The sequence below is a fragment of the Mytilus galloprovincialis genome, chromosome 11 (genome assembly GCF_965363235.1).
Source record: "Mytilus galloprovincialis chromosome 11, xbMytGall1.hap1.1, whole genome shotgun sequence".
Lineage (NCBI taxonomy): Eukaryota > Metazoa > Mollusca > Bivalvia > Mytilida > Mytilidae > Mytilus > Mytilus galloprovincialis.
The window spans coordinates 46839411-46866007 of record NC_134848.1 but is presented as its reverse complement, the minus strand read 5'-3'; the positions used below and the strand labels follow the sequence as shown (position 1 = coordinate 46866007).

The following is a 26597-nucleotide window of genomic DNA, read 5'->3' as shown; positions in this document are numbered from 1 at the left end:
GAATAATTCCTTCTGAAACCTGCTTGGTTTTCATTCAATATACATAATTCATCAAGATAATTACATAATCTTGTGTTCAATATTGAGGTAAAAAGTTTACCTAGAGTAGACAATAACGTTATAGGCCTGTAGTTTTGTGGATCACTTTCAGAGCCTTTGTTTTTAAACAATGGAATTACATTTCCTATTAACCATGCCTCAGGCAACAATCCTGTGTCAAAAACAAGATTAAATAAACACACATAAACATCAATAAAAAATTCAATAGACGAGCATATATACTCATTTACAATAAGATCATCACCAGGGGTCTTATTATTTTTCAGGCTTTTTATTGCCTTCAATATTTCATCTTTTGTAATACAAGCATTAAGAAATACATTTGATGAATTTTCGTTTACATCATTTTCTAAAATATACCGATCATTTGTTTCCTTATTTTTATTCAGATCCTTAAAAAAAGAAAACAAATCTTCAATATTAATATCATTTTTTTTCTTTCGTTTACCCCGATTAATAATTTTCCAAAATTCTTTCGGGTTTTTTGTTCGCATCTTTTTCATCTTTGAACGTAAATCAACGTTAAATGATCTAATATTTTTATCCATAGTTTTTTTATATAAAGTCTCACTACGTCTCAAACGTTCCTTGAATATACGTGAACCATATCGTTTATATAACCTTTTTGATTTTCTAAACGCCCTCCTTTCCCGGCGGCATTCTGTGTTAAACCAATCACGGTGATTTTGTTTCCCTCCCGTGTAATCAAATCCATAAGTTTTCTGTACGAACTCCCCAAATGTATTTCTAGCAGAATTGAGTAAAACATCTCTTATTTCATTTACAATTTCATCAATAGTATTTTTATCAACATTTTGAACATTTTCAGTTTTTGTCATAATATAAGATAACAATTGAGATATACTTTCTTTGTCAAGATTTTCTTTATATTCATTAACTTGATCATGATTCCATTTTCCAATATATGTATTATTTTCACCAGATTCTACATTTATATTTACATTTGATTGCTTAGTATTACTACAATTGAGTACTAATTCGAGTGGACAATGGATATCAGAATATAAACTGCTAAATGGTAGAACATCAAAATTTTCTACTAAATACAATACATCTGCAGTACTAATTGCATAGTCTACGACACTGGTATTCTTGCTCGTAGGTTTACCTACTTCATCATTTCCTATCCGACCATTCATTATATACATGTTGTTATTCTTACAAAATTGTATAAGTTTTCTACCATATGTGTTTACATTTGAATCGGTACTGTGTCGTTTTCTTTGAATACCCAATTTATCTAAGATATCAACATTACTAAATTCATTAATATCAATTAAATTCTGTGCTAAAAAATCATCAGTGTCTACTAAATCATTAAAGTCTTGTAAACTCGCTGTTCTACTATTAAAATCGCCAAGAAGACAAATATACTTGTTTGTTCTTTGTAAATCAAAAAATTCTAATTCTATATCTGAAAGTGCATTTTCTGATGTATAGATAGAGTTTTCAGGTGGTATGTAAATTACTCCGAAAATAACACTACTTTTTAAGTCAAATATTTTTTCGTCAATACTAAACCATTGTACAAAATGACAATCAGTTTCAATTGGTATAATACAATTTTCTAAATATCTCTTGTAGCCAAAGGCGATACCACCAGATTTTCGATTTGAATACTTTTTACGGTTTTTAAAATGAAATACAAAATTATCTAATTCTACTGTATCAAGATCATCAAGTTTAGTTTCATCAAAACATACAACATCATAATTGTTTAGTAAAGTAATAAATTCGGGGTACATTAATTTGGATTTAATACCACATACATTTAATGTTAATATTTTAATAGATTTATTGACTTCTATATTACATTGATTTTCATTGTTAATTAAGTGAAAGTCCGTTCCGCTGGAGTAGTCAGGCTGAATGAAACTATCTGTTAATCCTCCTTGATCTACCTAGTGTCTTCGCCCTCTGCGGGGTGCAATGTGGGATCGATGTGTTTGTCGTTGAGGCTCTCTGTGGGGGGTTGTTTTGGGACGCGTACCTTGGGTTTCATCATTCTTCTTGCCGTCATTTGTTTCCATTTCATCGTCATCGGGTAGGATGAATTCATTCCCATCTATAAATAGCTTATCCCGTTTCAAATAAGCTTTCTTTTTATCTTCTCTAGCCTGTTTAAAATATGGCCATAACATTTTGCGTTTGTCATTTATCTCTTTTGGGAATTGCTCCTGTATACCATAATGAGTTCCTTTTAGTTCCTTTGCCGACGACCGAACAATTTCTCTATCTTTAAAGTTCTTAAAGCGACATACGATAGGTCTTGTTTTTATTAGCCTCCCATCTTTTTTATCACGAAATTCTGTTTCTTTGCCAAAACGATGCGCTCGGTGGAAATCCACAGTTGTCTCCATTTTAAGTTCTGTATACATAAAGTTTTTTATAATGGTTTCCGTTTCTTCTATGGTTTCTTCGTCTTTATGTGGGATACCAGAAAACACTAAGTTTTCGCGCATCGACCTGGTTTGCAAATCAAGGTGCCTTTCAGTTAAGTGGTTGAGATTACGGCGAATATCATTTAAATGCGTAACAATTTCTCCATTATTAATTTGTATTTCATCAACTGTACTTTTGAGATTTTCCCGTTCTGTTTTACTCACTTCAAAGCTGGTATTTACAAATTCCATCCCCTTTTCAATTTCGTCAATTCTTTTATTAACAGTGCCAACATTTTTAGCCAAATTGTTTATAGACGACTCAAATTTTTTCAGCTTTTCGTCAATTTTGTCAAGTGTTGATAGTTTTTGGAACATTTGATCAACTTTTTGCGCTAAACTGTCTATTTTATCATTTGTGTCTTGTCCAATGTTCATTGTTGATTGAGAAAGTGGAAGGCCTTGTGGGATCATATTATTACCCGGACTTTGGGATGCCATATTATAATATCCATGCATAGGCGACATTTGGTTTAAACCAGGGCTTGGTATGGGCTGCATAGGTTGCATCGGCTGTACATATTGTTGATAAGTTGGATAAGGTTGTTTTTCCTGCACAGTATTTGGTGAATTACAAAACGAAGTCATATTGTTTGTTTTGGTCAGTTCAGATTGTGTATCAATATGTTTGTTTACCTTCTTACTTGTAGTGTGAGTACTGTTCTTCCGTTCATTCGTTTGTTTTTTCGTCGGTTTTTCACCACTAACATTTTGGTCCTTGGTATCATTCTTCCTTTTCTTTCCTTTCTTTCCTTCTTTTTTTGAATTCATTCATCAACACAGATATGTAAGCCACTTTAAACCACTTTGATTCTCAAAATTGTCATTTCAATCATAGAAAATTTTACTAAATTAATATTTTTTTCTCCTGAATTCAAAATCCGACATATTTCATTCACACATGCGCAGTAACTATAGTACAATTTTTAGTTCATAAACTCGTGTTTAGAAGGCTATTTTTATTTATAAATTCTTCAATTAAAATAATTCAGTATTTTATCGTTACTAAAGTAATCAAAAGTCATAATTCATTAAAAGTGATCTTATGCAAAATATAAAAATATACAACAGCTATCCAGTTATTGTGCGATCTTATTATTCATGTTAATTAATTTTAATTATTTTTTTTTACATTCATGTGTCTGAAACTTTGTCTGACTCCCGTTTACAATTGATACGAAATGTTGTTCACACCTGAAATGCCAGTAAACCGTGACGCCTAGATTTCACTGAATGAGGATCAAAAGATTAGAATTACATAATGCTAATCTTTTAATTACCTTGAGTTAAACTACGCATTCCACATTCTTAAGGTGTCACAAAACAATACACATTTTATTGTTTCCACCGTACAAGCAAGTGAAAATGATTGCTAAAAATGAAGCAAAAAGGTCAGAATACAAACATGTATTTTTAATACACTATCGATCATGTCAGTTTCGTATGTTTGTTTAAAGTATTTTTAGAAAAAAAATCATAAAAATGTTCTATTGTATGATTTACTTTTATTATTAAAATTCGTTTTAAAAAATCCACACGATCTTATTTTAAAAGGTGCATGGCTATCACTTATTTTTCGTTGGTTAATAGCTACATCAAAAGTCGTCGATGCGCTTTAAATCGCGTTATTAGATGGTAAACTGGACCCCTGTTGTGTTCACTTATCGCTACACTGCGTTTCAATGTAAGGAAGAGTCTGTGGAACGCTCAGAATGCACGATTTTGCGTTATTTTACTCAAAGCTTCTGGGGGTCTTGAATTTCATTCTATCTATATAAAGGATGTGCAGATATTACGGATTTCAGTTACGATTTTTTTTTTTTTTTTAAATTGGCCGTAAATGATCGATAGACTGTCCAACAAAAAAATTGTGGTGCAGAACATATTTATAATGTAAAGGGACAACAATGGAATTGTTCTGCATTATGTAATAAACCAGAACTATTGCTAAGGACTTCAACTCAACGGTTGACTAACGGTTATGTTTGACTGAGGAACTAAACTGTATCTCCTAAACTGATGTATGTTTATGGTGAGAGAATATTTTATATATTTTGATATTATCAAGATGCTTGATTTCTTGATTTGTTACGTTCGGAGGACGTGTTTTTCTACAGACTGTCGGCATTCCAATGGGAACAAATTGTGTCCTCTACTGACTTGCTGACTTGTTTCTTTATTATTATGAGGCTGACTTTATGCAGGAACTTCTTGGGAATTAAGAAAGATAAGAAGTTAGCAATATCTTTAACTCTACTTTCCGCTATATAGATGATTTTCTTTCACTAAATAATTCAAAATCTTATTATAAATTTAAAAAAAAAATGGCAGTTAAGGTGGTACCCAACACTTTAACTAAAATTAATTTGGCTCGTTTAATTTTCACAAAATTTTGACAAAGTATTTACTTCGGCCCTTTGACAAAAATATAAAAATTTTAAAAAATTTGAACCAACCGTTTTATCAGAAAAATTACACTGGTTATATAGCAGTTTGACAAACACTTATTTTGATCATTGAGAAGCTTAATATTCCTTTAACATGATAACGTAATTAAAACGTTTAGCTGATTTTACAGAGTTACCTCCCTGTAGTGTTAGGTACCACCTTAAAACTGAAATATGTCAATTTTTTTAATTTTTTTTTTAGACCGGCATTTTTTGTGAATTTGCCACATTTTTTTTAAATCCTCATGTATATATTTACTTCGGCAACTGATTAAATCTGCACTTGGTCAAATCGCACCTGCAATAGTCAATTAGGCACCAACACAAATCGGCACCTGCAATAGTCAATTAGCCACCAACTGTTTATTTTTCTATTTTCAAATGATGAAAAAATCTTCGTTGAGTATAATTTTTCATAATTTGAAAATATTAAAAGAATTTACCAAATAAAAAAGGAAATAACACGGTAAAATAATATGAGATGTCAGTTTAATGATTAAATGCCGAAATGACTTTAAATGGGTGCCGATTTGACTGGTACGAATTTGTATTTTGTACCGTTCACGGGATGCGACTACACTTTTAGCAAAAAGCCGATTTACGGCAGCAACCCCAGTGCGTCAAAATGGCAGAAAGTTTCAATAACATTCCAGGCAGTAGAACAAATTCTGTAAGATTCTAGGTCATTTTAACGTACAAAAATATTATTAGTTCCCGAGGGTATCACCAGCCCAGTAGCCAGTACTTCGGTACTGGCATGAAAATACGTTTTTTTTGTATTATTAAAATTTGCTGTTACAAAAACCGTTATCAGGTTCGTTCGCCCCCAATACACTTTCGCACCCTACATGTTCGCACCTCGCACGTTCGCACCCAATTTTAAATAAAATTCCAGTTGAATAATTAGAAAATCAAGATTGTTGTTTGTAATTGATTTGATGTACATACTGCATGTATTTAGCTTGGTATGAGTAAAAACATTAAAGATATTAAATGAAAAATACAAAAGATTTTAACAGCTTGGACCCTTTGATCTGAAACAATGAAACAAAAAGTTATAGCAATCAGCCGGACAGCAAATCCCTGATTTGTCCGTTAAAAACCCGGATTTATTATTCGAGAATCAAGTGGAGATAATCTAAGAGAACGTCGTCAACAGATGTCGCTGCGTAGAAAAATAATTCCCCGCGGAAGACGACCCGGCAGGAAATCGTGAATTTGTTAAATTATAAGAAACTAAACGTATCACGAGCGGTATGCATGATATGATAATTTTAACAAGTATTTAAAAGATATGAGAAGTCAAATAATTTCATCGTTGAATGAGAAATTCAAGTCATTTATTTTCAGCCTTCGGAACCGCCATTTTTCAACATCGACTGTCATTGACAAATATTCAACTCTGGACGAATTGACACAAACCCGTTTTACTTAGGAAAAATAAATATGATAAGTTTATATTGATAAACTGGAGCATGGAGAACAGAACTGGGGTAGTCACATGACGTTACCCTTCCTTGTTTACACACGAGCACAATTCCAGTACACATCACAAATTGGTAAGGCCCTGCGGGGACTCCCTTCTCTTTTTGATGAAACTGCTCTGCTCTTGACTAAAACAGCTCCGAAATATGACAGACTTGCCACTAATGAAAAGACAGTCAACATGTCATTTGAAATGAACAAAATCTGTTATTTTTTGTGTAATTTATTTCCCTTTTTCATGCCCCAGTACACAAAAATACTAAAAATGAACAAAATTTGTTTTACTTTCATATAAATCACACAAATGTTATGAATTCAGCACATTAAACATGTAATAAAATGTACACAAACCTCCCAATAACATCCCTTTAGCAGTGCATTATTTTTTGGGAAGTCCAGATGTAAATTATTGTGACACTTGTCAGGTTTTGTCCTGAATCAGTGAAAGAATGACATGTCCAGTGTAAACATTCTGAGATCAGATATACCATAGATAAATAACAGAGGAAAACAGTTTGAAGAGAGTCAGATCCTTTTGTAGCTTTCAGATGTAATTTCAAATGAATGAAGATGATATCACTTCATAATATAATATTGCTTGTGCTTGTTCCCTATTCATCTTCCAGGTTCTAGCAGTCATTCAATAATTGTTCCATAGATGATTGTTCAATCTGCATCCAGTTTACCTATTAGTAAATTAATCTCTATTAATGAATACTTAGTCTAGTTCATTCTTTTTTTACAATTGTTAAGCTGCATGCACCTGCATTTGATGATTGAGGATTTATGTATCAGGTCAACATGGTATTTTTTTTTAATTCTTCATTATTACACATATTTCAGTCTATATATATATGTTACCAGAAATGGTTATATATCATGTGTCTCATATGGTATATATTATTTGAGAACATTATGTCAATATATATTATACTATATATAGTATATGAATTATATAAAAAGGTTATATTCATTATATAATTATTTTTCACACTCCATGGCTCAAGCTGTTGAATGTTGTGATTGGTTTTTTTTTCAATTTGAGTACATGCATTACTATCCCACTGAATTACATATAATTAGCGAGAAAGCTATTTTCAGTTTTACTTTATTCTAGAAAAATATAAAATTTACTTTATCTTAAATGTTAAACAGACATGACTCAAGAGGACTGTATGGGTATCCATATTCTATGCTTAGATTTATATAATATCTCCTAAGCCAAATGATTTAAAAAAAACCAGAAAGTTTAAACTACTACATTTCAGAATTTATATTTTACAATATAACCCCTTTTCTAAAATGAGACAGCACACAACAAAACACATGACAGTGTCACTATCAGGTCAAATCTAAATATATAGTTAGAATGAAAAACCACTGCAGAGAACAAAGTTCAATATAAAATGCAATATTTTTATGACATCTATTTTTTCAGGAATAGATTTTACTTTTTTAATCAGTCTCTCAATACAAAATGAAATAAAGCCCTGATTTTGTTTTTATTATTTATTATTTTTACTAAATTTTTATTACTTTGTAATATTGCTACTTACAAACACATAGAAATTACATTTTTGGTAAAGCCTTCTTATAGAGTACTTTGATTAATTCAATTTTTAATCAAAATTGTCAAGGGTATATATGATATCCTATAGCCAGTGACCAGAAATTGTTACATTTAATAATTACTTGCATAGATAAACATATTTAGAATGAAAATAAACATTTAATAAGTTCACAGATATAACTGACATTGGGTCTTAACTTAACAGAAATTCTCTAAAAACATTATTCTAGAATAGAATATATAACAGCAAAATTGTACATTTTATACCCATAATCTTTATAAAATATATTTTTATGTAGATCTACTAAGAAACAATATGTTTCTGCATCACTGAATGCTGAATCAAAATGAAGAATTTATGTGTATTCAAGAATAATAATTTATGATTCTTCTAAAAAGTATGCCATGAAATAATTATTTCCATCAAAGTATATATATATATATGACAAAATAGAGGTATACACATGCAATCAGGGAATATTCTGCAGCATTCCCCCCTTTAATGATGGAATTTTAACACCAAAGCTTTGGGCAAGTATTTTGTTTTCTAACAATTTACTGGTTCAAAACCCCTCACTTTATGTAAAAAAAAAACCATATAGAAAACTTTTTTTTATATTTCTTCTGAAGCTGTAGTAATATATTTTTTAAACTGAATATGTAATAATATTTGCAATTTCCCCGATTTCTAGATGATTATCAGATATTTTTATGCAATATGTAATTAAATAGTGATTTACCAAAGCAGACATACATTCTATTATACTTTCTCTCACTGTTTGGGTCTTGATACCTGACAGGTGCCCTCATTCCAATGATTAATTGTAATATCCAAGGTATTTTTCATATTTACACATTTTCCTTCGCACACTGATAAATTATTGGATATTTTACCCCAGAATGAACTCTTTCACTTACTAAAATTGAGCGAAATGGTTATTTTCTCTCGTTTCTGATCAGCCGTCCCTTCAACGACTTTTCATTCGAGTTATCTCCCTTTGGCCGGTCGCTAGTTTTGGGCCTGTTGAATTGACACAATGCCGTTTTACCTGGCGAGTTTTTGTATCAATAGGCATTTCATGTTCATAATATCAGGAGGTATCATCCCTATAAAGGAAAATACGTTACCATTCCGTGTGTCATTTCAATTTACATTTATTTACCGAGAAGTGTCACGGCACGTTTTTTCATCTTTCCCAATCAAATAATCAAGGAAATTCTATTTTTTCATTCTTAAATGAATAACGTAGTTAAAGTTTGAAACCTGCCGTATTTAATGATGTATTTAGTTAAGCATGCTAAATACACAAAATAGCTTTACGCCGTCGATTTCGTGGCGTCATTGCCGTTGCTAAAAAATGCCATTTTTTGAACTGAAAATCACGTGACCAGAATAATAAAAATCGACGCCATTATGAGATTTGCTGTCCGGCTGAATGCACTAACCAAAACATGATTAAGATTTATTCAACACTAAAAAATACGTTGTCATGTCTCACTTTATTTTGAAACAATGAAATAAAAGTTAGCAATACACTTAACCAAAACAAGATTAAGATTTATTCAACACAAAAAAAACACGTTGTCTCACTTTAATTCAGAACCATGACAACAAATACACTTATAGGAATATACTTGCCAAAACTTGATTACAAAATTATTATAAACACAAAACCAATAAAAATTGGCGAGAACGTGTAGGGTGCGAAAGTGAAAGGGGGCGAACGTGAATTGGCGCGAACGGACCCGGATTCACAAAAACCGACCGTGCAAGTGCTGTATAGCCAGTCAAGGTCGTTAAAAACTTCCATTTGTTGTTGTTACAAAATGATGGAAATTATTATAAATTAAGGAATGGATCTCCCTCATGCAAAGCTCTGATTCCTTTCACGGATTTGGCTATACTTTTTGGACCTTTTGGATTAAAGCCTTTCATCTTTTATATAAGCTTTGGATTTCAAATATTTTGGCCACGAGCATCACTGAAGAGACATGTATTGTCGAAATGTGCATCTGGTGCAACAAAATTGGTACCGTTAATTTTATTACTACCACTGGGTCAATGCCTCTGCTGGTGGACTATTAGTCCCCGAGGGTATCACCAGCCCAGTAGCCAGTATTTCGGTACTGGCATGAAAATACGAATTTTTAGTGTTATTAAAATTTGCTGTTACAAAATGATGGAAATTATTATAAATTAAGGAATGTATCTCCCTCATGCAAAGCTCTGATTCCTTTCACGGATCTGGCTATACTTTTTGGACCTTTTGGATTAATGCTCTTCGTCTTAAAAGTCTTTTATATAAGCTTTGGATTTCAAATATGTTGGCCACGAGCATCACTGAAGAGACATGTATTGTCGAAATGTGCATCTGGTGCAACAAAATTGGTACCATTAATTTTATTAAGAATATTTAATGTTTTAATTATTCGCTGATCATTTTACCTATTCAATGAAAAATATTGAATCCTAGCCAAAATACTTCATCTAAATTACATTAAAAAAAATGAAATATACAAAAATACTGAACTCTGTAGTGTAGAGTAAGATATACCCCAGTGTTCCAGCTAGGCCGTTTTCAGAGGGCGCGGCGCCCGCCCTTTTCCGAGTGGCGCCCTGTGCCCTTTTTACAGTTTCCAGGGCGCCCTGCCTTTTTTGAAGATCGATTGCATATTAATTTGCGTATTGATATGATACGCTAATTACTAAATTTTACCTGGGGAAAAGATTATGACTTTGTTTACCACCCCAAGCTAATCAATGGTTACATTACAACTGGTGTCATAATCTGTTGTTATAGGTAATCCGTTTATCGGATGGGTCATTATTGATCATCAACATTAAGTCGTTCAAATAGAATCGGTCAGTCGGCAATTATCTTTTAAGAAATGTGCATACAACAACTTGGGCACAATTTGCGATGTTTACCGTAGTTTCATGGAAGAAACGTAATGACAGAAAGTTGGAAAACCATTATAAACTCGTTGAAGACATTGTTTTACTTGTTTTCTGTAAAATAAACAGAAAATTCAGACGTATTTGTCATTGACTGCCTTCATTTTTGATACGAAAATAACAAAATCGGCCGCCATATTGTGATCATATTTACATCATATTTACGTACTGTTTATAATCCTCCAAAGAAGGAGCACACCCGAATAAAGAAAGATGACTCAATCTGATTTTTTTCCTAGCATTGAGTAACCCATTTACATATTCTAAAATGTGTCTCCATACTTCTTGCTTAAGAATATATATGTTTAGGTATTTATTTTGAGTTATGGGAAAAGTTAAAGAGGGTCTTAGTAGCAGTGTTGGTAGGGTGCCTTGGTCATCTTTTTCTGTATTCTTTATTTTTGATACTATTTTTCACTGTTGCTTTATATCCTAAAATTGTGAATTTACTGAGCACAGCTGTTTTGTGCTGTATTGCCATCAAGCACAGCAGGGGTAGAAAGGTGAAACTGGTAAAATGTGGTAGACCATAGAAACAGTATGAAACAGATCTCCTTTCAAAACATACTGCATATAAAGTTCAACTGTGCCAAGCAATGATAAAAAAACTTGTGTGGCAAGCTGCTTGACAAGTTTTTCAGCCTTAAAAGTAGAAAGATAGAGTTCTATATGGGCTAAAGATGTTGTTCTTGTATAACCTGTGATTCAACGAATAACACAAATGTTTGATTAACATCTTTTATTAAAATATGCCCTTTTCATATTATCATATCGCGCGTTAAATGCCCTTTTTCAGGATTGGCACCCTGCCCTTTTGAAAACCTAGCTGGAACACTGTACCCCTTATCGCTATTTTGGCTGACAAGAGAATTTGTCACATTTGAACTATTGACGTCTTAAAACAATCACTTTTCCATTGTGGCGTCAGATATATTTATGTATTATGATGCAAAATTTTACAGGAACGTGTGTGATGTCCTGTAATACAGCAGGTAACACGAATGACCGAAGAACACTTGAAATTTTAATAATATTATCACATATTGGTGACTTTTGAACATTGATTACTAGATAAATAATGTATTATCGATGTATTTTATAACTTAAAAATGATTTACAAAATGCAGAAAAGTTTATAAAGATAATTTTAAATATAGTGTGTACTCAAACATAGCGGCCATTGAAATATGGTATGAGATTTGTGTAAACTAGATACAATGAACAGTGTGCCTTTTCCATTCAATCTCCATTTTTGGTCCTTTGTAATAATTAAAAACACAAGTACAGATACAAATCATGCACAAATAAAATCAATATAATAGTCTACACAAATATTTACAAAGGTCAGTCGCTAATATGAGGCAGGCATAATCTGTGAATGGGGAAGAAGTCTGTTTGTATTTTTTTTAATTCAAACATGCTAATAAAAGAAACGGAAACACTGTTACGTTCCTGATTTTAGTTCTGTTGTTAGGGATTTAGCTGTGACGTTCTTTAAGTTATGACGTCATATTCAATGTAAACAAAACAAACACTTTCAACAGGTAACGTTTTTTTCATCAAACAATTATTAAAAATGAATTTGTATTGAGTTCCAATCTTATATTTTACTACACTGATAAATATATATTTTATTCAAAGTCTCATGCAATCAAGACAGAAAAAGAAAGTAGATTTCTGCACTAATGCGGGGAAAACCGGAACAGGAAGTAGATCTGAAAAAAAAGTTAACCATTTTCCCGTTTTTTTTTTTTCTTTTTTTTGTTATTGATTTTTCTACCATAATTGGGGACTTTGTCCCCATATAAATTATGAAATCACGCACGGCACGAAATAAGTTCTGAACTGTCTCCGATTAGGTCTTCTGCTTTACATTAAATTATCATGAATTTATTATAATTGTCCTAATCCTTTTATCTATAGTAATTAATGAGTTTTAAATCTAACGATTCATTTAATCTGGGCTTGGGTCATTTAAATTCGTTTTGTTTTTATCTCAGGTGTAAAATGTTCAACACACTAACATTCCGCTTGAACGATCAACAAAGGTGTTAATTAGCGGCCACTATAAACATGTCATTTTAACTGTTATACAAACAAGTATTTTTAATCAGCTTTAATCTCTAATTCTCTAAATGATTAGTTGACATAAGAAATACATCGGACATAAATTTTTATCATCATGATCATAAGGTCTGCATCTTTCAAAAATTCTTATTTTCAAATTTCGAGACATCGGGGTCAATTTACATAAATTTTACTTCGACAGGACTATAAAATTTGCTCGACTTAACCGAGTATTCAAATCAACCGAGTTCGACTCATCAGAGGTAATTATTCATTGATCAAACAGGAATTTTACCGGGACCGTGAAATTACTTCGACTCATCCGAGTTTTCGACACAACCAAGTTTGAAACAACGAGGTTTGACTGTATATGATTATTGTGTTAATCTCACATTTAATCAAATGAATAAACTTATGTGATAGACCAAGACCAATTGGTGGCCTTGGACTGTTTTCTGCTCTTTAGGCCAATTAAAATTAATTGATAGATTTTCATCCCCGTTAATAACCGTTAAATTTTCGTTTAACTTATGACTTCCTGTTTCAAATTTCGGTTTTGTACCTCTAGTAAATCTAACCAAAATGATTGTCGACATATTCTGCTGTACTATGATGACAACATCATCTTCCCAGAGTAAAAACTAATAACGATAATGACGTGAAATATTCGTGTTACGAGAAAAACGCTGTGTCCTAGACCACAAATCGCGCTACGTCACAAATTTCTGTGATTTGAAAACTGGATTTTTATGCAATGACTTTGTGTCAGGAAGTTTAAATGTGAAAGATATCCAACGCGCAAAACTTGTGGAACCCATTGATACAGAAAAGATGACTGAATTAAATATATTGAAACACAAACACGAACTTGTATATTAAGTTTAAAAAGTCGACTTACATACGCTTTTTATTTACACAAGCCCTTAGATTTGGGTACCACAATTTCCCGAGAAATACAAGAAAAGCGTAATATCCCCAAAACAAACTGATATATCCCGAGAAATGTTTTTTTAATGGTGTTATAGGTGTTATACTGCTTAAATTAGTGTAATAGCATACAATAATAAGGTGTAAGGCGTTCATAATTAATAAAAGTATACGCAATCTAAAGAAAATCGATTTTAATTTATATCTTGTATTTTGTTACACTATTCATGCTATTGACTGGAACGAATGACAAAACCAAATGAAAAATGCTTATAACTTTTTCATTTCTTAAAGGATTTATCTAAACTTTGAAAAATAATAAGATTATTTTATTTTAAAAATCGATTTGAGATGAACATTTCTTTTTACAAAATTTTAAAAGGTGACTTGACCAACGCTTAGAAAGACAACCAACATCAACAATGACAGGACCAAATAAAAATTCTAATAACTTTTTTTATTTTCAAAGGAATTATCACAAAATTTAAATATAAAATAAGATCGATGTCATTTTTCAATCTTAGCAAAACACCATAAAAAAATCTTTTTCTCGGGATATATCAGTTTGTTTTGGGGATATGATATCACGTTTTTCTTGTATTTCTCGGGATATCTTGGTACCCCTTAGATTTTACCTATGATAGTCTTTTCTTGTTGATTAACAGAAAATGTCCCAATACCCCCAAAACGGTCATTAAACACTTCTTTTTTTTATTAAGTTTTACATGATAATAATATTTTCATCTTGCATAAATGCATAAGTACCAACCCTATTACTTTCAACACTGTTTGAGTTTTCATTTTATATTGTACTCATAACAATTGTGTTGCATTTGCTTCATTTTATGGGGACATAGTTTAGGAACCCAAATACATTTGGTGTAGAAAGTCCAACTGAAGAGAGTATGTCTACATGTTTTTGTTGTTTAGTTTCTAAAGCCGCAATTAGAGACATTTATTTTGGGATTTGAAAAATAATGTAAGATTCCTCATACCTGTGTATACATGATATAAGCTTATTATTACACTTGAATATATGAAGAACTCGTCACAAAATGGTTTCATATGAAATAAAATTTAAAAAATAAAATCCTCCCACCCGCCCCATTTTTTTTCAAAAATTGGGATGAAAATCTACTAATTAATTTTAGTTGGCCTTAGTCTGGTTGTTATTACATGTAGTACTTGTTACTTTGACACCTTCCACATTTCCATTCTCTATTTCATTCATGGAAAATCAAAGACAATACACAATGAAAATTATACAAAGTAAATTTTAAATAAAAATCTTACTATTAAATCTGGAAACATTGTAATCATTTGTTTATCGACTTTTACATCAAAATGTTAACTTACAGAGTAAGACAAATAATATTCAGTGAAGAACTCTTTAAATATTCTATATGACAGTCTTGCTACTAAATTTAGTTATTTAAATTCATACTTATGCGTTATTATATTTATTTATAAGGCAAAGAACAGACCAGGATCAGGGAGAAAACCTGGATCAAGTGTAAAAAACACAAATATATCTGGAGGTGGGAGTATTCTTAGTAAAGAAGAAGAATATAAGTTAGTGCATAAAGTCAAAATACATCATATACATATAGATTCTACCACTGTCATCTGATATTTTTCCACTGGAGACAGTTAAATGTGTCTATTAGACACTTTCTTCTTGTTCTGATACTGTGAAATATAATGGGGTTTGCTTAACATTTTAAAGATACATCAAAGTCAATTTTTGAAAGTTGATGCAGTGCACCCATTTTGGGGTTAGAGAGAACTCTTTGATATTTGTCAATTTTGATTACTGTAAACAGTCAGTCAGCATGGTCAGTACCAAAAAAGAAAGATATAAGACCCTTTCTACTATATGTTCAACTAAAAACTCTGATATTTTCTGTCCAACCAAATAACCTTTTGTCTATCATTTTGTCAGACAGAGTTTATGATACACAACTGTAAAATTGGAAATGTTTTTGATTGTTTTTATTATACAATGGACAACATGTACATTGTATAATTAATTGTGATACTAGAAAATAGATACAAAAACAAAATAATGCTATCATAATTTAAAGTGCTAGTTTTTATATTTTTAAAAATTATCCTTTAGTAATGATAGGAGCATGACAACCAATAACAAATTTACAATATTCATTATGATATCTTTTTCAGGAGATTAAATGATGAATTAGAAGCAAGAACAGCCAATCTTGTTAGAGAAGCTGAAGAAGTTTTGGTAAATATTCTAGTGGAATAGGCTTTACTATTCATCAATAAAGTTCAAATATTTATGAAAAATTGCAATAAGATCAATTTCAGACATACACACATAATTCAAATTTGTCTAAAATAACAAACTTTATTTTCTGTAAGGGGAGATAATTCTCATTTTAATTAAAAAAATTTGTCTGAAATAAACAAACTTAATATTCTGTAAAGGGAGATAATTTTTAGTTAACTTGAAACAGACCAATTGAAACTGCTAGTGGTGTTGTAAAATGGAAACTATATAACATTTAAGTAATGAAGTTTAAGTGAACTAAGTAACAATTTTCTATTGTTCCACAAATATTTATGTCCACAAAAAATATATGAATCCATAGCATAGAAGACAGTTTTTAGGGAAATACAAGATTTTACTATTGTGGATAAGTTTTCCTGTCACAGCTATTTGCATAACAATACAATGCAATGGTTTAACTCATCAAAATTAAGTACAGGTACCGTACATGTATTCAATGTGACAAAACAAAAGTAGCTAATGTTGTATTGCACAGTGAAAACCAGGATGGACAGTCAACTGTCAATCAATGACTCAATGTCCACTTAGTTTATTTTATTAAAATCTTACCTAGATGTCAATTTGACTGAACACAATCTACAAATTTCACGAATTGTGTAGCTGTGCAGAGAACATTGACCAGTAATGTGTGTGAGATGTACTGTGATTTCTGTTTCAGCAAAGTCAAGAGAAAGTTTTATCCGAAATTAATGGAATCCAGGTTGTACTGTTATTTTGTTTTCTGTTTCAGCAAGGTCAGGAGAAAGCTTTATCAGAATCCAGACTGTTAGATAATATAAATGCTGATGACTTCCTCAAGTAAGAGATGTGTACACTTTTTTATATAGAATAAATTAGACCGTTGGTTTTCCTGTTTGAATAGGTTTAAACTAGGCATTTGCAGGGCCCTCTATAGCTTGCTGTTCAGTGTTATTCTGGGCTCCATGTTAAAACATATAATGGTTTACTTTTACAAATTCAGAAATTGTGACTTGAATAGAGATTTGCCACATTGGCACTCACACAACATCTTCTTATGTCTATATATAAATTTTGTATTATTTTTTAAACAATTCAAAACAAACAAATACTAATTAGCAAATGAAAACGCCCTTAATGAGCAGAAAAATTACAAAATGATTTTCAAACATTATACAAAAGTAAAATAAAAATTTGTTAAACAAATTATAACATAAGATACATGTACATGAAACTTGTTCTGTCCCACTAATTTTTGCCGAAATTACGGGCTTTGGACTTTGATAAATTGTTGAAAATCACAGTTATACGGACTTTTTTTCTAAAAGCCTTCACATATAGGGCTGATTTTTGGTATGTTAGTTAACTATGATGAGTTTAAACAGATCAAGTTTAAGTTTCGTTCTGCTCCACTAATTTTTGCCAAAATTACAGGCTTTTTGGACTTTGAGAAATTGTTGAAAATCACAGTTATACAGACTATTTTTCTAAACGCCTTCAGATATTGGGCAGATTTTAGGTATGTGAGTTAACCATGATGAGTTAAAGGTCTAGTTTAAGTTTTATTCCTCTAGGCTAATTTTTGCTGAAATTACGGGCTTTGGACTTTGATAAATTATTGAAAATCACAGTTATACAGATTTTTTTTTCTATACGCCTCCAGATTTTGAGCTGATTTTTGATATGTGAGACTACCATCATGTTTGTGTCCTCATTTGTTTATATTGAAATTGCAGATTTTTCATTTTTTTGGGACGGGGCTATCTAGTTTCCTCTATATTTCTTCACAATACAATGAATTTTACCTTATTATGGAATTTTGTCTTGTTCTTTATAGATTCAGTATGAAATTTTGCTTTCCATAAATGGTCTCATATTACTACTGGTTACAGAAGAGAATGTATTCCATAAAATTGTTTTACCCTGTGGGCATTTAATCCAAAATTTCAAAAACAACAATGTATTTTTTTCTTGCACTTGATGGATTTACAATTAAATTTGCAATCATGGCATGTTTTTTTAAATTAAAAAAATTACATGTACATGCAGACTCGAAGGTCTCGAATTTCAATACACAGATTGTATGGTACAGAAATTATATATGAATAAAACAGAAGTGGTGAATAGTCTATGAAAGTGCAATCAACTGACTCCAATATCTGATAAGTTCACAAAATGAGGTCAAAATACCCTCTTCAACTTGTATAGTTTAAAAAAAAATATAATGATGTAATTTTGTTAATCTTTTTTATTTACAGAGACTATGATGATGATACAGAACCAAACACAGACAGATCTAATACAGACCGACCGTCATCAAAGGTTTGACAATTATATGATACTTCTACAGTTGTCTCCCCTGGCACACAAAAATCAATAATTTTAAATAATGTTAATTCAGAAGTGATTGCAATGTTTTTATTATTGCAAAATATGCAACAGGGTTTTAATCGCAAAAATTTTAACTTATGTTTTGAATTTTTTTATGTAAATTCCACAGGATTTTTCTCAATATTACAAAAATTAAATTCACATTTTAGTCTAAAATAATCAAATTGCAATAATAAACGGATGCAATAATTTCTGAATTTGCAGTATATAATTATTCCCATTTATTAGGATTTATTTACCCTGCATACAAAATTAAAATGACTTTGTGTGCTTAAGTTGCTCACATAGAAGATTAAATTTTGTTTAAAGAAGTTATCCATTTTGTGCTTCATACAAAATAAGCTTTAGTAAATGTAATTTCAACAAAATAAAACTACAAAAAATATGGTATGAATATTATTTCTAAATGGGTTATTTTGCAGTATTATATAATTTCTGTATTAAATCTAAGGAAAAAAATATAGCTGTTCTGCAGACAGTGAGAAAAAGAACTTTTTAATCTTTTACACATTTTCAGCAATGAAAAAACATTTTCTTGATATTTATAAATATTTAGAATTAAAAAAAACCAATTAATTTATAGGATCATTTCCCTTTGACATAATACAAAAAGCAACAGAAGAATTTAAGTCACAAGGCAAAATCAATAGGACCTTATTCTGATACTTAATGCTAATATATTGAGGGAAATAGTAAAACAAATATTGTAGAAGAAAATCGAAAGATTTGACAATTTCTTGATTAAATATTATAGACTGGATCCAGAACAAGTTCCAAGGTTACCAACCATACAAGACCACATTCAACAAACCAGTCCAGGCCACCATCAAAAGTTAAACGACCTACTTCTGGCAAGTATGTATAGACTTAGTACAGTTACCTATTGTTGTTTTCTTCTTCGTCATTTGGTCTTTGGTGGAGAGTTGTCTCATATGCAATCATACCACATCTTCTTATTTTTATATTGAAACTTTAGTTTAAAACAAATGATGCAGATCTAGCCATGAAAGAAAGCTTTAAAATATGGTAATCCTAATTATGATTTGAAAATATGCATGTGTGGTATGATTGCCAATGATACAACTTCATGCTAAGGATATTAATAAACGGACAATACTGAATGTTCAGATATATTTTCAGTTGACACTTGGTTATAAAATTAACATTAAGATATATATAAGTCAAATATATTTTTCATAATCTTGATGACATCTGAGACCAAAAATGTCTTTTAATTGAAATGATTTTAAACTTTAAGAACTCTGAAACCAAAAATGTTTTCTAATTGAGTTTATTTTATTCTTTAAGACTTTTGAGACCAAAAATGTCTGATAATTGAATTGATTTTAATCTTTATTACCTCAGAGACCAAAAATTGGGGCTTATTAACTTGATTTTAATCTTAAAGATCTCTGAGACTAAAAAAGTCTGATAATTGAATTGAATTTTATCTTTAAGACCTCTGAAACCCCAAAAATGAGTGAATTGAATTGATTTTAATCTTTAAGACCCTATAGACCAAAAATGTCCGCTAGTTGACTGGATTTTAAACCTTCAGGATAAGGGAACAAAAAATGTCTGCTAATTGAATTGATTTTAATCTTAAGACCTCTGAGACCAAAAATGTCTTCTAATTGAATTGATTTTAATCTTTAAGACCTCAGAGACTAAAAATATCTGCTAATTGACATGATTTCAATCTTATGTCTTATGAGAACAAAATGTTGACTACTTGATGTGATTTGAAATCATAAGACCTTAGAGAACAGAAATGTCTGCTAATTCACATGATTTAATCTATAAGATCTCTGAGACCAAAAATGTCTTCTAATTGACATGAATTTAAATCTTTAGGATCTTACAGAATACAAATATCTTCTTATTAATGTGAATTTTAATCTTGTAGACCTCTGAGACCAAACATGTCTGCTAATTGAATTAATGTTGATCTTAAAGATCTCTGAGACCAAAAATGTCTGCGAAATTGAGTGATTTTAAATCTTAAGGCTCAGAGTCTTCTGCTAATTCATGTAATTTGAAATCTTTAGGACTTGAGAGAATAAATATGCCTGTTAATTCGCATATTTTTTTTATTTAAGACCTCTGAGACCAAAGAGTGGTAAATCAAACCTAGCAGACAATGTTGCCGTCCCTGATGACACGTTCATGACACAGTTTAGAGACTTTAACATAGATAAAACAGTCAGTAACATTGAAGGTCAGATTGATAGAGGTCAGGTGATCTCTGATGAAGATGATGATGTCATACCTCAGGCAGCCAATGAAATGGGAGCAGGTATGGTTTATTTTTAGTAGAAAAGGAAAATTAGAAATGAGGTCCATAGGAGATCTTTTGAAAGATATAAGAAGTTGTAAAGCAATTGTTAACAAGAAAAAAGTCCAGAGGCTTAAAAAATACTAACTATATTAACCAATAGAACAAAAGGAAAAAAAATGTCATATATTCCTGACTTGGTAATGGCATTTTCTTGAGAAATGTTTTCTTTTTTTCTCTAAAACATTTATACATGGTTGGTAAAATCATTCACTTTAATCCATCAATCTTGAAGTCATTCCTCTCTTTTTTCAAGGAATTCTTATGCACTGAGTGCATTAACCTTCAGCACATGTTCACTGAAAGTGAAATCAAGAGGGCATCATATAATTGTACGAATAAAAATAATAATCATTTATAGACAATCTCATCCATTCATCGTTGGAAGAATGCAATTAATATGAAACAAGCCAAAAACAATATTCTCTCAGTCAAAACAGAAGTGTAGTTTGCTGGCAGTTTAATAGGCTTTGTGTAAATACATTAAAAAAAAACATTTTTCTATTTTCATATTTTACACACTTTACCCTTATTCTATATTTCTTTATTTGTGTAAATAAAATTAATAAATCTTCTTCTTTAATTGATAATTAATATTTGTATGGATGTTTCAAAAACTTGACATTTTAGTAGACAAACCACTCTAATATATCTTATCGGTTTTCAGAAGCAACAATACGTTTTCTCAAGGCAAAATTACGAGTTATGCAGGAAGAGCTTGACAGACTTGGATCAGAGGTCAATAAACGAGATGATTCAAATAAAACTTTATCAGTTAAAATCAAAGAAATGGAGGACGAGAGAGGAAGATTATATCGTACTACGTCAGCACAACAGGCACAAATAGATAAATTCAAAAAAATATCAGAAGATGCACAAGTTAAAAGTGATACTGCAGAAACTCAGTTAGCTGGTCTTAGAAAGGTATTGAAAATATTCCATTTTTATACGACCGCAAAAATTTTAATTTTTTGGTCGTATATTGCTATCACGTTGGCGGCGGCGTCGTCCGAATACTTTTAGTTTTCGCACTCTAACTTTAGTAAAAGTGAATAGAAATCAATGAAATTTTAACACAAGGTTTATGACCACAAAAGGAAGGTTGGGATTGATTTTGGGAATTTTGGTCCCAACATTTTAGGAATAAGGGGCCAAAAAGGGCCCAAATAAGCATTTTCTTGGTTTTCGCACTATAACTTTAGTTTAAGTGAATAGAAATCTATGAAATTTTGACACAAGGTTTATGACCACAAAAGGAAGGTTGGGATTGATTTTGGGAGTTTTGGTTCCAACAGTTTAGGAATTAAGGGCCAAAAAAGGGCCCAAATAAGCATTATTCTTGGTTTTCGCACAATAACTTTAGTATAAGTAAATAGAAATCAATGAAATTTTAACACAAGGTTTATTACCACAAAAGGAAGGTTGGAATTGATTTTTGGAGTTGAGGTCACAACAGTTTATGAATTAAGGGCCAAAAAGGGGCCCAAATAAGCATTATGTTTGGTTTTTGCACCATAACTTTAGTATAAGTAAATAGAAATCTATGAAATTGAAACACAAGGTTTATGACCATAAAAGGAAGGTTGGGTTTGATTTTGGGAGTTTTGGTCCTAACAGTTTAGGAATAAGGGGCCCAAAGGGTCCAAAATTGAACTTTGTGTGATTTCATCAAAAATTGAATAATTGGGGTTCTTTGATATGTCGAATCTAACTATGTATGTAGATTCTTAATTTTTAATTTTTAGTCCCGTTTTCAAATTGGTCTACATTAAGGTCCAAAAGGTCCAAAATTAAACTTAGTTTGATTTTAACAAAAATTGAATCCTTGGGGTTCTTTGATATGCTGAATTTAAAAATGTACTTAGATTTTTAATTATTGGCCTAGTTTTCAAGTTGGTCCAAATGGGGGTCCAAAATTAAACTTTGTTTGATTTCATCAAAAATTGAATAAATGGGTTCTTTGATATGCCGAATCTAACTGTGTATGTAGATTCTTAATTTTTGGTCCAGTTTTCAAATTGGTCTACATTAAGGTCCAAAGGGTCCAAAATTAAACTAAGTTTGATTTTAACAAAAATTAAATTCTTTGGCTTATTTGATATGCTTTATCTAAATATGAACTTTGATTTTTGATTATGGGCCCAGTTTTCAAGTTGGTCCAAATCAGGATTCCATATCAAGTATTGTGCAATAGCAAGAAATTTTCAATTGCACAGTATTGCACAATAGCAAGAAATATCTAATTGCACAATATTGTGCAATAGCAATTAATTTTCAATTGGAGTTATCTTTCTTTGTATAGAATAGTAGTTGATAATATATGTTGGAAATTTGCCAGACATGACTATGATGTCATTTATATTTTTATTTGCCAATAACTTTATGTAAATAACTTCATTGGAAATTTGCCAATATGAAATGTTGCTGATGAAGCTTTTTTTCCTTATCTTATCTAAAATGTTTTTAGATAATGTATGTTGGACATTTGCCAGACATGACTATGATGTCATTTTCTATTTTTATTTGCCAATAACTTTATGTAAATAACTTCATTGGAAATTTGCCAATATAAAATGTTGCTGATGTAGTTTTTTTTATTGTTTTATACAATAAACAATGTATATTCACTTTTACTACCAACCAATCTTTACCATTCAGTGATAACAAGCACTTTATTTTACATTTTAATATTTTATGATGTATTTAAAAGAGTAGTTATTGTTGCAAACTCCATTAGAAATTTGAATTGATATCAGTTTTGGAAAAAGGGAAACGGGGATGTGAAAAAAAAGGGGGGGGGTTTAAATTTTTCTCATTTCAGATTTCATAAATAAAAAGAAAATTTCTTCAAACATTTTTTTGAGAAGATTAATATTCAACAGCATAGTGAATTGCTCAAAGGCAAAAAAAAACTTTTAAGTTCATTAGACCACTTCATTCTGTGTCAGAAACCTATGCTGTGTCAACTATTTAATTTTAGATTTAAAAAGTTTGAAGAAGAAATCTTTAATTGATTTGTAAAATCTTGACATTTGTTTTGTGTAAAAAAAAAACATGTAATGTCAAAAATTTGATCACAATCCAAATTCAGAGCTGTATCACGCTTGAATGTTTTGTCCATACTTGCCCCAACTGTTCAGGGTTCGACCTCTGCGGTCGTATAAAGCTGCGCCCTGCGGAGCACCTGGTTATAAGATATAACTCCAATAATTATTAATTGCATGCCTTAATTAGTGGGATATTTGAAGAAAGGACAAAAGTGCAAGATATGTTATTGCGATTTAAAAAAAATCTTACAGATAAAAGTTGAATATCAGAATGTGAGTTCTTATTATTGTGATACTCACCCAGTTGCATTATTTGCATTGATAAAAACCTCATAATTATTTATGAATTTACAATTTTTTTAATACGTTTGAAGCACATTTTAGAAATTATTTATAAAGATATCTCATAATATAAAATATGAACATTCTATCTGCAAATTAGAATATAAAATCATTAACAAGCATCTAAGCTTTGCTTTTCTTAAAAGAATAGAAAATTAGTTTTAGTCAAAATAACAAAGAGGATTGTTTTTTAACAGGAATTAGATCAGATGAAAAGATCCCAGAAACAACAGACATCAACAAATACAGCAACCGAAGTCAGATTAAACAGAGCATTAGAGGAGATAGAGAAATATAAAGAACAATTACTGAGGGCTAAATCTTCTTCTAAGGTAGGGACCAGTTACTTAACACCAAAGCAAATATAAATACAACAGTTTTTAAGGGCTAAAAATCTAAGGTTTGGATCACATATTTGCTTCTTTTTTAACAGAAGAAACATGAGCAATAAATAATTGGTCATTTAAGGTGGTACCCAACACTTTAACTAAAATTAATTTGGCTCGTTTAATTTTCATAAAATTTTGACAAGGTATTTACTTTGACCCTTTGACAAAAATATAAAAATTTCAAAAAATTTTAACCAACCGTTTTATCAGAAAAATTACACTGGTTATATAGCAGTTTGACAAACACTTATTTTGATCATTGAGAAGCTAAATATTCCCTTAACAACACAACGTAATTAAAACGTTTAGCTGATTTTACAGAGTTATCTCCCTGTAGTGTTAGGTACCACCTTAATAGTAAAGACTATATATATGTCTAGAGTTCTTTCCGATTGATTGATTGGTGTTTAATGCCTATTTCAACACTATTGTGCTATACTGTGGTGGTCAGATTTGATTGGTGAAGGGAGCCAGAGTACCGAAAGAGTGAACCACCGACCTTTAGAAGGAAAACTGACAATCTGAGTCAATTAAGATGGGACTAGAGTCACCTGCCACATGTGGATTCGAACTCACAACATCAGTGACCCTGAGTTCTTGAAGAAGAAAAAATATAAATTTGTAAAAAAAAATCCTTTGTTATTTTTTACATGTTGTAAGAGGTACTTACTTTCCTGAGAATATCAAAAGTTATTCTCCTTTTTAAAAAAACTATGATATTTTATTTCCAGGAATCTACAGACCATGATAGAAAGAGAACTGAACAGTTGCTGGCAGATAATAAGCGATTAGAGAAACAGAAAAATGAACTGATGGCAGGATTTAAAAAACAACTCAAACTTATAGATATCCTGAAGAGACAAAAGGTTTGTAGTACTATAATGTAGTCCATTGGTTCTTGTTGGTTCCGGTCAGTCATAATTGTTTTGTTATAGATTTGGCCATAGTTTTCTCAATTGAAATGTTTCATATTTTCATATCAAGACCTTTTTATAGTCAACTAAATAGTATGGATTTTCTCATTGTTGAAGGCTGTATGGTTTCCTATGAACGTTTTGTGGTAGATTTGAGAGTCCAAGTAAGTAGAAGTTGTGAATAAATGCACACCACAAAATTTAAATTTGACCAAAATTCAAAAGAGGTTATGGTTTAAGTAGTATTGTGACCACATTGAACTCCAGTATCAATCTGCCCTAAAATATCTAGATCACTGATATAGAAACTAGTATTCTCCTTAATAAAAGAAGAATATAATGTATAATTGTTTTTTATCACATCCATTATATTCAATAATCACTTAACTATATTTTCAGATGCACATAGAAGCAGCCAAGATGTTATCATTCTCAGAGGAAGAATTTGTGAAAGCTTTAGAATGGGGAAGCTAGCACCAGTGACTTAAATATTTATATTGCCATACTGTGATCACATTGTAATTAATTTTATTTATCAAATTATATATTATTCCAACTTAATATTTATTGTCTTTTTTTATCTCCATTCATGAAGCACGTATTACTATTAAAGGATGTTTGATACTCTTGTTTTTAAATTTTTGTCAGATATCAGGAATCCTCTAGTTTTATGCATGTAATGCCATTAAAAATAGGTTACTATTGTTTTTATGTTAATGAATGCATTTATTTTGTTTAAATCATTTTTATTGCCTCCTAATTTAAGTTACATTCTACAATAAAAAAAAAGGCTTATAAAATAAATATTAAATAAAGATATTTAAAAGCTTTTGAATTATCTCCCCTTGATAGATATTTCATACTTTTGTTAAAAAATTGTAAAATGCATCAAATTATCTCCCCCTTGATTGTTGGAAATATTTTGTCATTTTATTT

General features: G+C 30.7%; 1 protein-coding gene and 1 long non-coding RNA gene across 2 annotated transcripts; both read left to right on the top strand.

Moving 5' to 3' along the window:
* Positions 1-5566: 5566 nt before the first annotated feature.
* LOC143052273 (testis-expressed protein 9-like) lies at positions 5567-26222 on the top strand. Its single transcript, XM_076225280.1, has 11 exons — positions 5567-5639; positions 15446-15546; positions 16156-16219; positions 17016-17083; positions 18502-18565; positions 19389-19489; positions 20734-20930; positions 21637-21893; positions 24556-24690; positions 25479-25613; positions 26061-26222. Exons 1-11 carry the CDS (start codon positions 5595-5597, stop codon positions 26133-26135), a joined length of 1242 nt encoding a protein of 413 aa, XP_076081395.1. The 5' UTR covers positions 5567-5594; the 3' UTR covers positions 26136-26222.
* LOC143051184 (uncharacterized) lies at positions 6044-6528 on the top strand. The gene is made up of 2 exons (XR_012970633.1): positions 6044-6223; positions 6320-6528. It is a non-coding gene; the product is annotated as an uncharacterized LOC143051184 (long non-coding RNA).
* Positions 26223-26597: the final 375 nt, after the last annotated feature.

Coding starts and splice junctions, on each gene's coding strand:
- LOC143052273 (XM_076225280.1), top strand. CDS start 5,595: ATGGCAGAAAGTTTCAATAACATTCCAGGCAGTAGAACAAATTCT. Junction 15,547..16,155: donor AGTAAAGAAGAAGAATATAA/GTTAGTGCATAA, acceptor TATCTTTTTCAG/GAGATTAAATGATGAATTAG. Junction 24,691..25,478: donor GGGCTAAATCTTCTTCTAAG/GTAGGGACCAGT, acceptor TTTTATTTCCAG/GAATCTACAGACCATGATAG.